A 12160-nucleotide genomic window follows, 5' to 3' on the forward strand; every position below is an offset into this window, starting at 1 on the left:
AATTACAGGTGGTCCTGACAAAGAAATAAACTATTCAACATGCTTACAGTTGGATTATAGACCACGCTATCACTTTTTTTTCACTGTGATTTTGTAGCTCTTAGCAGATATATTGTTAGCAGAAGAGTGAGAGCATCTTAGTATGCTGTATATGAAATTCTTTGCCTGTTTGGCTTCATAGGAAGCTAGAGAGGCTGAAGATAGAGCTTTTAACACCTCTCTCAGTTCTGCAAAGTTAAACTGTAGGAGGTCCAAATGCAGCATTCTTCAATCCCACAACACTTCCATTGAAAGTTGGGTGTTGTGTAACTCTGCCTCTTCACTGAATGTAAAAATAATGTTGAAATGACGCTAGTCTTCTCAAAGACTCATGGCCTCAAATTAGTTACCCAAATGAAGAAGGGGCAAACATCAAGTCATTCTTTAAGAAATTTAAAATACTATAACTCGATCTTTGGTCGGATTCAGCTTAAAAAAAATAACCCCTTGGTTTAATTTTCTTAGCAGTGAAACCTGAATGTGTGTGAGCATGTGTGTGTGTGTGGGGGTGCGGGTGTGTGTGTGCGTATGCGTCTCTGTGTGTGGACCACTGAGGCAGGAAATCTGTGGAAATGTTGTAATCAAGGAGATGATGAGAAACATGGTGATGGGACCTCCTGGCTTATCAAAACACATTAAGAAGGACACAGTCCAGAGCTGATGTACTGACACACACACACACACACACACACCCACACACACACACACTCACACACACACTCACACCTTGTACACAGCATTTACTGCTGATAATATACCAGCTGTTATTTAAATGAAGAAGAGGCGGAAAAGAAGAGAAAATAATCAAGCTATCCATCTATAGATGTACATCGTCAAATATAGACATATAGAGAGATATAATGAGTCATATGTAGTTAATTATGTAAAATAACATGCAATAGAATATATAAGAACTTCAGTACTTATGTAGCTCAGCAAAAGTGTATCAGTACTTCTTCAGTCATATAGCTAGCTGGTAGCTAAACAGATAGTTTTTTTAAGTTTTCTAGTTTTAGGCTCTTTAGTTAAAAGGAGAGTAGCTAGCTATCAAGGTAGAACGTTAAGAAGGCAGACAACTAGATAAGTACTGCATTTAATCAAGCACAGATGTATCATATAACATATATTATATTTCTAAGTACTTAGCAGAATTTAATTGGAAAAATGCCCTGAAATGTATGTATGAAACAAGATAGCTAGCACATAGACGGATAGCAAGATATCTGAGATACAGTTAGTTAGCTTGACAGCTTGTGAAGTATTCAGCTTGGTAGATAGTTGTACCTCTTTTTTAATTCTGTAAAGGGAATTTGAGTACATGAAGAGTGCTATACAAATCTGATCAATTATTATTGCCTTTTGTGGTGTATTTGTGTCATATAAAATATATCTCATGAATAAGTGTTTATATTTAGTAAAGACTCATTGAAATTAAGCCAGAAAAAAGGCAGATAGATAGATAGATAGATAGATAGATAGATAGATAGATAGATAGATAGATAGATAGATAGATAGATAGATAGATAGATAGATAGATAGATAGATAGATAGACAGACAGACAGACAGACAGGCAGGCAGGCAGACAGGCAGGCAGACGGATCTATCGATCATACCTAGTCCTCCATGTACACTGCTCAGTGGGTTGGTTATCAAGATAATTAATGGCAACAGCAGACAGAGAGGAGGAGGGCTGAGGCGGAGCCCCTGGATAGGCCTCCTGGACAGGACTCCACCTGTCCTGGGCAGAGGCATGGCACCACCGTGGGTTGGATGGAGATGACGGGTATTCGAGTAGGATGACACTCAACAGGGGTAAGCACTCTGCAGACAAAAAAAATGGAAAGGTCAGCTGAGACGAATGAAAGGCATATTCCCTCCATCTCTGATTCATCGTTCTGCTTTCAGAAAAGGCAGCCGAAATGTCAGTGCGCCATCAGGAGAGAGGGAAAACATACAATAATTCATGCAGATGCAGAGAGAACATCCTCATGAAGAAAATTAAAGACAAATGCATGCTAATGCAGGATTAGGCCTTTTGATTTAGCCAGAGCACTTCTGACTTGGGATTAACAGCTCAAGCAGGCCAGCTCTGACTGAACTAATACCAGAACAATGGAGCCTTTGCTTCACAACACAGGACAAGAAACAGACAGAAATAGTTTTGGGCATACTGCTTCTGTATTAATAAGACTTCTTTTCTAGTGAGCCGTGAAATGAGCTGCAATGATACATTTTTAAGGGTGTCTTTTTTCTTCAGATGTCCCCATAATTTCATTTCACTTTAGCTGTGGCCTAATTCCTTCTTAGCGTTCAGTATTTTACTGTTCTGGTGGCACATAAAAGTGTTAATGCAATAATACATCCAGAGTGTGCCATGGTAATGGAAAACACTTAAACAAAGAGGATTGAGGGGTCAGTAGGAATGCAGCAAAATTCAATAACAGCAAATGTAAAGCAGAAACTGCTGCTTTAATAGATGTCCCCCTTCTTGTTAATCCCCAGCCCTGGGGGGGATCTCTCTGTATTTTGCTCTTTTTCCTCGCACAACACACGCAGTGGCACACATCTGGAAGTCGGAACATAATTCAGCTCTGTCTGCTTACGGAGATTTAGACAAGCTGTGCTGAAGCTCCCGCCTGGGAGTCAATAACTCCACAGTCCTATCGAGCTCTCTCGGCCCCCACTCCTCCGCCTGATGTGTCAGAACGCAGGTGGGGAGGCCAAATGAGAAAGGAGCCTTTGTTAACCTGTCATATATCACACTCTTACATGTCAGATACCAGCACAGGATAACATATATTCTCTTGGGGAGACACAATATGTATTCTCAGGTGACAGGCCACATTGTGATCGAAACATAAATATGTGCAAACACCCGCAAGCGCGCTTTCACCCTGACAGCCCCAACGCACGTTCGGAAATGGAGAAGCAGGGATTAGGGGCTGACCCTTCTTCGCCTTCACTAAATGAAAGAGGCATTTCTGGTGAGATACATATTCAAAGACTCCTCCAACCACTTATTGAGCTAATGACCTGCTCCAACACATTACTGTCTGCCAGTTCCTATACTAAAAATAGCTCATCTAAAAAACATAGCCGACTATCTGATACAGGCTCTTTATTTTCACGCCGCTTTGCCCTCGTCCTTATCTGACGCCGCGTAATAGACGTCGAATAGAAAAGCTTTCAGCGTCGCCCATTTCAATTGAACAATGTGATAAGAGAAATCAGATCAGAGCTCATTCAAGCACCATTGGCAGCATGTTAAGTAAATTCTCCTCTTACGGAAACTCAATTTGCAGCGGTTAATCTAACTAGGAATACTGCTCTGCGTGGAGCCACACGGCCACTGAAACATTAGGTACTCCTCCGATGTTGCAGCGTCTGCTTCCTTCGCCCTGTGTGGTGGATTTGAAAGGGCCTTTGTATCATGCTGTGACCCCAGTCTAACCCTATTTATCAATCTCTGTTTATTCAGCCCTCCATGTTGTCTTTCACCTGCTGACAAGGGCCGCTCTGTTCGCCCTAGACTATAGACAGTCACCCTCAACCTAATCCTTAATCTTAGCCTGATCTTGCTACTCTATTAGTCATGGTACTCCTAGAACCTCCACCTCCTCCATCTCTTTTCAATCATCCCCTCTTTTCTCATTCCCTCTCACTCCAATCTCCTTTTCTTTTTAATACTTGAGATTTTATTAGATCTTTTTTTGACCAAACAGACAGAACAAAAGAAATGCATCAATGAAGTTGCAAGACATTTTGACATCCTCTGTATTTAAATTAAAAAACAATTATGTTTACAGTAAAAATGTTTAAATGAATGAAAACAGGGAATTTTCTGTGCTGTAGCAAGTCTCTATAGCTAACAGAGAATGCAGTATAAGAAAGGAAAATGTCATTATGTTCCGTGTACCTTCCGTTCATTCTATCTCCAATTCTGAAACGCAAATCGAAAAACAAAAGAATGGGATTTTTTCTTTTTTCAAAATATGTAGCAGATTTGAAAACAAACAAACAAAAGCCGTTTGCCATTAAAATATAGCAATAAAATTGGATTTTGTGTTGTTTTCCTATTATGGATTTTTACATTCCCTGATAAACACGAAGAATCAAATCTATGTTAATCCAAAATGCAAAAATGCGGGGATATCTGTATGATTACAAGGTGAAGTTGGGTAAAGTAAGAAAGATATTCACCGATTCGACCTTCTCAGATCAATAATTTGCTAGAATATCTTTCTGACATTACCCAACTTCACCTTGTAATCACACAGATATCCCCACATTTTTGTATTTTTGGATTAACATAGATCGGATTTTTCGTGTTCATCAAGGACCCATTGTACACTGGGAGGATAAGTAACGCAAGCCACAGACTGTGATTCTTGTTTTGACATTGCAATCAATTTAATCAATATTCTATTATTAAATCTCCTAAAATAACAAAAGTTATCAAAAAATGAAAGCAGGTCTATAGAATGTTGACTCTTTGTTATAATGGTTACAGAATCCATAAGAGTCCATTATGAGCAAGGACTTTGCAACAATGGAAAACCTTCTGAGCCAATCTCACTGGAGAACAATAATCTATACACAATCCATTCTGGTTGTCTTCCATTGTAAAGGTCATTTCAAGAGAAAATGTAAAACATGAACATAGTCTCTGAGATATTGGTCTTCAGGCCGTTTGAGCCCAATTCATAGACTGTATAAAATATGGACGTAGTATCCGTGACGTCACCCATCTGTTCCTGAGAGCTGCTTTGAAGCAAATCGACGGCAGCAGCCATATTGGTAATGCGGAACTCAACTAGGCAGAGTGTGACGTAGTTTGAGCCTCTTAGCCAATAGCTGTGTGTTCCCGACCGGGAGTCACGTCAGTCATATCCTTACTTGGGCAAAACTCATATCTTCTGAACCGTCACATTAGAAAAAAATTCACCCCCGTACAGTGTGTGCCATTAGAGAGATTGGCTTTGTAGGGCCAAGCCGGTTTTTGAACCAGGCTGTAAACATGTTTATTAATGCTGCAAAGATCGTCTTTTTCCCATTCATATCTATGTGGTTTCCGGTGTTTCTGCAGCCAGCCTCAAGCGGATTTTCGATGTATTGCAGTTTGTAGCACTTCCGCATTGGCTTCATCGTTTGAGACCGGAGTTTGCCGCTTGGCCCAATTATGACAGTCACTATATTGGAAATAATGACTACCTAGACAAAGAAGGCGATCTGAGTTAGGCCTGCAAACAAATAACTACATACACCTGTCTGTCAACTCTGCTGTGCCCCTAATTATACTACTTTATGTCTAACTTATCTTAACAGATGCATTTAAAAAAATCTATGTACAGTGAACAGAAATGTTACACCAAAACAGTTTTTTGTCCAGGCTGTAAATATATTTATATCTGCTGTGAAATTGGATAACTTTCCATGAGACCTAATGGGAATTCCTTGGCAGCTGGAGCCAGCCTCAAATGGACACTCAGTAAACTTCTTTTTTTTTAGCATTTCTGTATTAGTTTACTTTTTCAGAACCGGAGGTTGCCACTTGGTCATTTCTCAGCCTCAGTATGAAGTCATTTTTTCTAGTTCATGAATCCCTCACATCCTCCTACTCCCCTCTCCTCTCCTGTCTCCTTTCATCCCCCTTCCTCTCCTCCCCTCCTTTCCTCCTTTGATGTCATCTCCTTCTAGCATCCTACCATTCATCTCCTTACTCTTTCTATGCACACTCTAACCCCTGCTTGTATCCAAATCCTCTTCCTCTTTCCCCAGCTGCCCCGCACTGGCTGCTACAGCTGTTGTTGGTCCATTGACACAGTTCAAACAAAAGAGGGTTTAGAGCTTCCTACAGCTGCAAATGTTGAGGGAGCGAGCCAAAACAGATACACAGACGCAGCAGTCCACCAACCATGGGCTGGTTTGGGCATGTCTGGGCATGTTCTAATGATTTTTTTTAACGCTTTCCAAACATGCTCTTGCTTTAGATAGAACACGTCTGTGCACTGTTGCTTGCCATAGATGCCGAATTAAAGCATTATGAGCATGAATATTCTCATGAGTCAGTCCTATCTCCAGTCTCTACAGCCCCCTCACAGCTACGACAACCTGCTCTGCCTGATCATCTGGTGCTGCATCCAGAGAGAAAGACAGCAGGGGTTGGTCTTATTACATTTTCGGCGTGACAACACAGATGGTCAGCCAGACAGATAGATTGATGGGGATACATGCGGTATTTATTGCGGGAAGGTAGATAATGACACCACAGCTCAGGTGGTGAAATGCACACCGGTTATTGTGCTCCATCAGGCTGATGAAATAACATTGTTTTGGTGGCATCCAACCTGCCCCTGCACCGCTGGGGACCTTTGCAAGATCACACGTTTGTTTTTCTCACCTCGCACCCACTGCACCCACCCACCCCCACCCCCTTACCCATGATGCCTTTCACCACAAGTGGGTTGAGATGGTCTCCCAAGGCCTGTCTCCATGACAACAAGCTAGGAGCGCTCATAGAAGGATCAGATCTGTTTCCTGCGGCAACGTACTAGCTGTGTGATAGTCACTACACCTGAGTGGAAACGGAGTGCTTTAATTGTTTTAGCTTTAATTTGGACTGAACGCTGTGAGCAAATGTGTGGATGCATTTTGTGATACTGGCTCGGAAACAAAGAATCTGAAGAGACTTTTTTATTCTTTAGGGAACACAATGGGCAAAAAACAAAAACAAAGGCTTTGTTTGGCATCACAAAGCTTTAGAGGGACCCGAAGTGAGAGTGCTTCCTTTGTCATGTGTCCTCTTTTAAACTTTTACCACTGATTCTGAACTTATAGCGCTCTCTTATATTTTCAGAATAAAAATAGCCTTGTGTTGAATTATGCATGGCTTTGTGCACCAGCTTGCCGAGGAAAAAAGTTTAGAGTTAGAACCATGTATAAGGACAGGCTGGGACTGATATTACCTCACGTCTCCTCTGACCTCAGCCTCTATGGGCGCATGGCACTCCAAAATTATACACACAAATGCACAAACACACACTTGAGTAAAAACACACAAACACACACATAAACATGGCAGATGGCAAAGCATCATGGGGGAGATTGGCACTCTCTCACACTTCCCTTTTCTCTCTTAAACACACAGCCCAGAGACACACAAGTATGCGGACACACACACTTGCATTAACACACACACACATTCACAGACGTTGAGGATCAGAAGCACAGGATGAAGCACGGCTTACTGCAGGCATGAGCTGCACCGCCCTGGTTACATTTTTAGCAGTGGAAATAAACTATCTGAGGATCCTCTCTAACAAGAAAACACACCTGTCACTCAAACACAGCGATTCTCTGCCCTGAATATCAATGAATCCGGAGACTTGGGTGCCGCAACTAAAATCTCTATCAGTGTTGCTTAATGCTGCAGGATTCTGAAATTAGTGAATGTGTGTGTCACAGTTCTGTTCCAAAAAGAGTTCATGGGAAGTATTGACAAATGGCAACAACTCTCCCGGAGGCCTGAGGGAACAAGCAAGGTAGCCGCCTGAGTTTCAAATCACACTGCTTGGAGCAAATATGACTCATAGAACAGAAATCCCACACCAGACCTGCAGAAACAGAAGGGAAGCCCATGCATGTAATTATTTATTTGGGGTTTTCATGAGAAAAACAAGTTTTTGGATTAGTCAGATCAGAAGGAAAAAGTAACAACCATTTCTCTTTCAGGTGTTTATCCTGCCCTTTTCACCTCTTTAATGAGAAATATTGAGCAGCTTGTTTTTTCCAGTTCATGTTGCATCAAATTGAATTATTCTTGGTGACAAAACAGGAAAAAAACAAAAACAATATTGAGCTATCCTGTGTTTAATAACGATTTTATTTATTATTTTCAATTATTTAATTCAATGAACTGTTAAACGTCATTATTAATGGAATCACTAATTACACCCTAAATCATTAACAATTGAAAAAAAGCAAAGTAGATAAAAAATACAGTGTGCTTTCTTTCATGTAATACTTTCTGGTACCACTCTTTAGTGTTTGTGTCCAGCTTTATCTGTCTTGTATCTGACCCTAAAATATCCAACAAACCATCACAGAAACTTAAAATGTGTAATCATTCTAAATTAAGAAAGGGATCTAAAGAAGATGTATAAAATACGTTTCAAACAAGCAAACTGGTATTTAACGCAGACACAATTGTTGCCAGGAGCCCAGGGTTCATCTGGAGGTATCCTGAATATGACTCCCACCTGGCACTAGTCCTTCCTACGACTAATCCAATCCCTCTTCTTCCTACGCCTCCTTGGGGAGCACCTCCCTCTTACCTGCTCATCACAAAAGAGCTGTTTTCTGTGTATTTGCATTGTTCTTCAGTCTTTTTACTGTACAATGTTTTTTTTTTTAATCCTTTGAAGACAAATGCCTTTCATAAGTAGAGGGGAATAAAATAATGGTGTTCTGATATCTTATTAATTTCTCTATTTCTTTCAGTCTGCGTGTACATTTTTAGTCAGGTAGACTATATGGTCCTTATTTAAAATGATAATTTATAACATTTGAAGGTTTTTAAAAAATTGTACATATATTAGCATATTTCGTACCTTCCTCGATGATGAAATCTTCTATAGGTATTGATCTAGGGAGAGTTCAATTCTTTGAGCTTTAAATTTTCTCTCATACGTCTGTGGCACCACAGGAAAGTTTCCTTTTATACTTCATTATGTGATCTTCAGAAAAAACAGCATGATCTTCTTATTATCATGAAATAATGAGACATGAATCATAAAAATAGTTTTCTTTGGATCATAAGAATACAGAATTGAAACACAGTATCTATCCACCCACATCCTCTCTGTGGCTCTCTCTGGCAGGGAGCACGAGTTTTGCTCCAGGCCACAATTTAATTAACCGATCACCTGCAGCTAACGCTGTGGACGACTCGTGCACAGAGTACTTCAAAATTGACAAACTTCTGCTTATCTTAAAGTGAAAGATATCAACACTTTTATTTCCTACTCATTTCAAGTGCCAAGTCTTCAATGTCAGGCTCAACCGACTGATCTGAGCAAGAGGTGAGGAAGTTATCAACCTTACTCTGGACACACAAGCATTTCTGACCATTTCAGCTGATGGATCATTGTTCCACATTCAAAAAAGTTCCAGATGTGCTGCATATTTTTCTCATCACTAATTGACATCGTGCCCTGGACCACAAACAGATTCGTGATTGAGGAACAAAGACAGGAGAGAGAATGCGTGACTGAAACCTACCTCCCTCTCTCTCTGAACATTTATGTGCAAAAACAACCAAACTAAGTTTCCCTTTAACCTCAATCTCTGCATGTCTAGGACGCATCAAAGCTGCTGCAGAACCGACAATAGTGCAGCAAATGTACACCCACGCATCTTTACGGGGCTCCAAGGTCAGACAAAACCAACATAGCCAGAGAGGCATCCAGTAATGGAGGCATCGGCCTTGGATGAGCCCAGCAACAGATGGAGCGGCTCCCGCTGAGCGGGAAATGTATTACCAAATGGTATAAAAGTACATATAGGGCAGATTATTGCAGGGGATCAGAAGAGAGGGAGGCAGTAGGTTAAGAAGAAATTACAGTTAGCCCTGCTGGCAGGAAGACTCAGTAAATCTAACATCTATCTTAACTGAGAATGTGTGATGGAGAAGTCCCAACATGATGTATCTTCCATATATTGCCCTGTTTTTACTAAATATAATGTACTACAATATGCATTTCAAATACATGTAACTACAGTGCATTAGGTTTCAACATCTGATGGCCCTTTAAGCTGACTCCACTGTAGCGCCACCTATTTCCTATAGTTGCTTCTCTCACCCACCAAACACTTATCACCTATAAAATAATGTAACTTTTCATTTTAGCCTCAAATATAAAAAAAAATATAAAAAAAAGATAAGAGAGGCAGAATAGAGTTATAAATATTTCCATATCTTTTAATATATTGCATCTGCGGACACAGTCCCATAACTGACCTGATTCAGCTAAATGTTGTGTTGGTTCTTACATTTTCTGACACAGGTGAGAAAGTCAAGTTATGAAAGAGCCAGTGTGATTATGCCTGCAAACCTTATGCTTTAACATGTCCCAAATCTGCTTTTAAAAGGAAGCCATGCGTCACACACTGATGGCCGCAAACCTCACAGCTTCAATTTTGACAATTTTCATGCTTTCAAATAAGTTGAGGGATTACTTGCTTCTCCGTGAGCTGAGTCAATTTTTCAACCCCTTAGGCTCATAAACCTCTTTCAAAGCCCTCAGGGTAATGCCAAAAATGCAATGTCATCCAGCTGAAACGTGGCTGTCTTTTCTCTTTCATGCAAACGAAATCGACATTTTGCAGATACAGGTAAAAGTTTTCCCCTGATAACTGCGGGCGAACAAGACCCGTGCCATGTCCATTTGCAGGGCCCTACACAACATTCACTCAACTGAAACGACACAACGGAGCCTGCAAACACCCAAACACATTTTGTAATTTCACTCTCGGCGACCTCCCCTCTCTCTGTTGCTCGCTCTTCAGAGGCGGCACGTCTTCTGTGCAGCGGCTCATTACGCAGGCTGATGGTTGAGTCCTTGTCAACTCACTGTCCAATTAGCATATCTGAGGCTGGCACAGACTCCTATCCTCGCAGGAGAGAGAACTGTATATACATACTGATGTCCACATAGTTATGCACTTGCATGTACATCCCTAATTGTTAAACAGCTCTGACATACGAGAGGAGAAGTATGAATTATCCAATTACAGGTCCAATCCCTAATAAAAATGTAAGCTGCACTGTTTGCCTCTTTGCATAAATCCAAAACACTCTGAATAAAAGTATTTTTAATAAATTATTGTCGGATAAGTTTTGTTATTTTAGAAGTTAATATATGATTTAGCTTGTAATTAGTATTTTCATGCATAATTTAGCCTCGTAATTAACTACTAAATAATGAAAAAGCTGCTTTTGGCAATCAAGTGGATATAAAGGGGTAAGACAGGTGAGGAATATCAATCAATCAATGAATCAATCTGTCTGTCTGTCTGTCTGTCTGTCTGTCTGCCTGCCTGCCTGCCTGCCTGCCTGCCTGCCTGCCTGCCTGCCTGCCTGCCTGCCTGTCTGTCTGTCTGTCTGTCTGTCTGTCTGCCTGCCTGCCTGCCTGCCTGCCTGCCTGCCTGCCTGCCTGCCTGCCTGCCTGCCTGCCTGTCTGCCTGCCTGCCTGCCTGCCTGCCTGCCTGCCTGCCTGCCTGCCTGCCTGCCTGTCTGTCTTGTCTGTCTGCCTGTCTGCCTGTCTGCCTGTCTGTCAAATCTATATCAAATCTATTTAGTAACATCTTCATGGCTGTCTTCCCCCAAAGCTTGACCATCATTCTTCAATCAAATGATTGATTAAAAGTTGAAAGTCCATTGAGCAACTCTCTTCCTCTCTCTCACATACACACACACACACACACAAGTAAAATAACTGCCAGGCAAGACACACCGCAGCCAATTAGTGAGCTTCTCCTGCAGCAGGACTGAGGCTCCCTGACAACAGAGAACACCTTCATCTCCCTGGACGTCATTGTCATCATCCCGGCCATCATCATATTTCAACTGTGCTTCATTAATGAGACATGCCAGCTATTTTTCCCTCCCCGTTTCAGCTTTTTAACAAAACGTACACATCAGTCAGGAGACAAAGTCGGGTTGTGCTAAGCAGATTCGGGAGCGTGTTGATAAGCTTGTCCTGAGACTGATAACAGCAGCCTTGAGAAACACAGAGCTCTGTTTTAATAACCTCGTATTGATTGATCATTCAGATAAATTTTCCAACAGGGATGTCTTTAATGTATGATATGTGCATGGACTTCAAATAGATTCATCCTGATATTGATTTATAGAATGAATATATATAATCATCCTTTGCAATCATATAACAGACATTTCAAACACACTCCTGGTGCTACACAGCGCCGCCACACAAGCACATGTGCTGCATGTTCACATGGGTTTTATATTCTTTCTTTGCTTATGTAAAGTATCTTGGATCCCTTTGGGAAGTGCCCATTAATTTACCTGAGACTCTCTGTTGTGTTTCCCTATGATCC

The 12160-nt window shown here is 41.1% G+C and overlaps 1 protein-coding gene across 2 annotated transcripts in view; it reads right to left on the reverse strand.

The window, feature by feature from the left end:
* The window catches only part of LOC117826869 (receptor-type tyrosine-protein phosphatase S-like), a 95996-nt gene that overhangs the window by 76608 nt on the left and 7228 nt on the right, over positions 1–12160 (reverse strand). For both annotated transcript variants that reach the window (XM_034703269.1, XM_034703268.1), the window contains exon 2: positions 1654–1861. In XM_034703269.1, coding sequence (XP_034559160.1) covers positions 1654–1792 — 139 coding nt within the window. In that variant the 5' untranslated portion in view covers positions 1793–1861. The remainder of the gene's footprint in view (positions 1–1653; positions 1862–12160) is intronic.

Source organism: Notolabrus celidotus, chromosome 15 (assembly GCF_009762535.1).
Source record: "Notolabrus celidotus isolate fNotCel1 chromosome 15, fNotCel1.pri, whole genome shotgun sequence".
Lineage (NCBI taxonomy): Eukaryota > Metazoa > Chordata > Actinopteri > Labriformes > Labridae > Notolabrus > Notolabrus celidotus.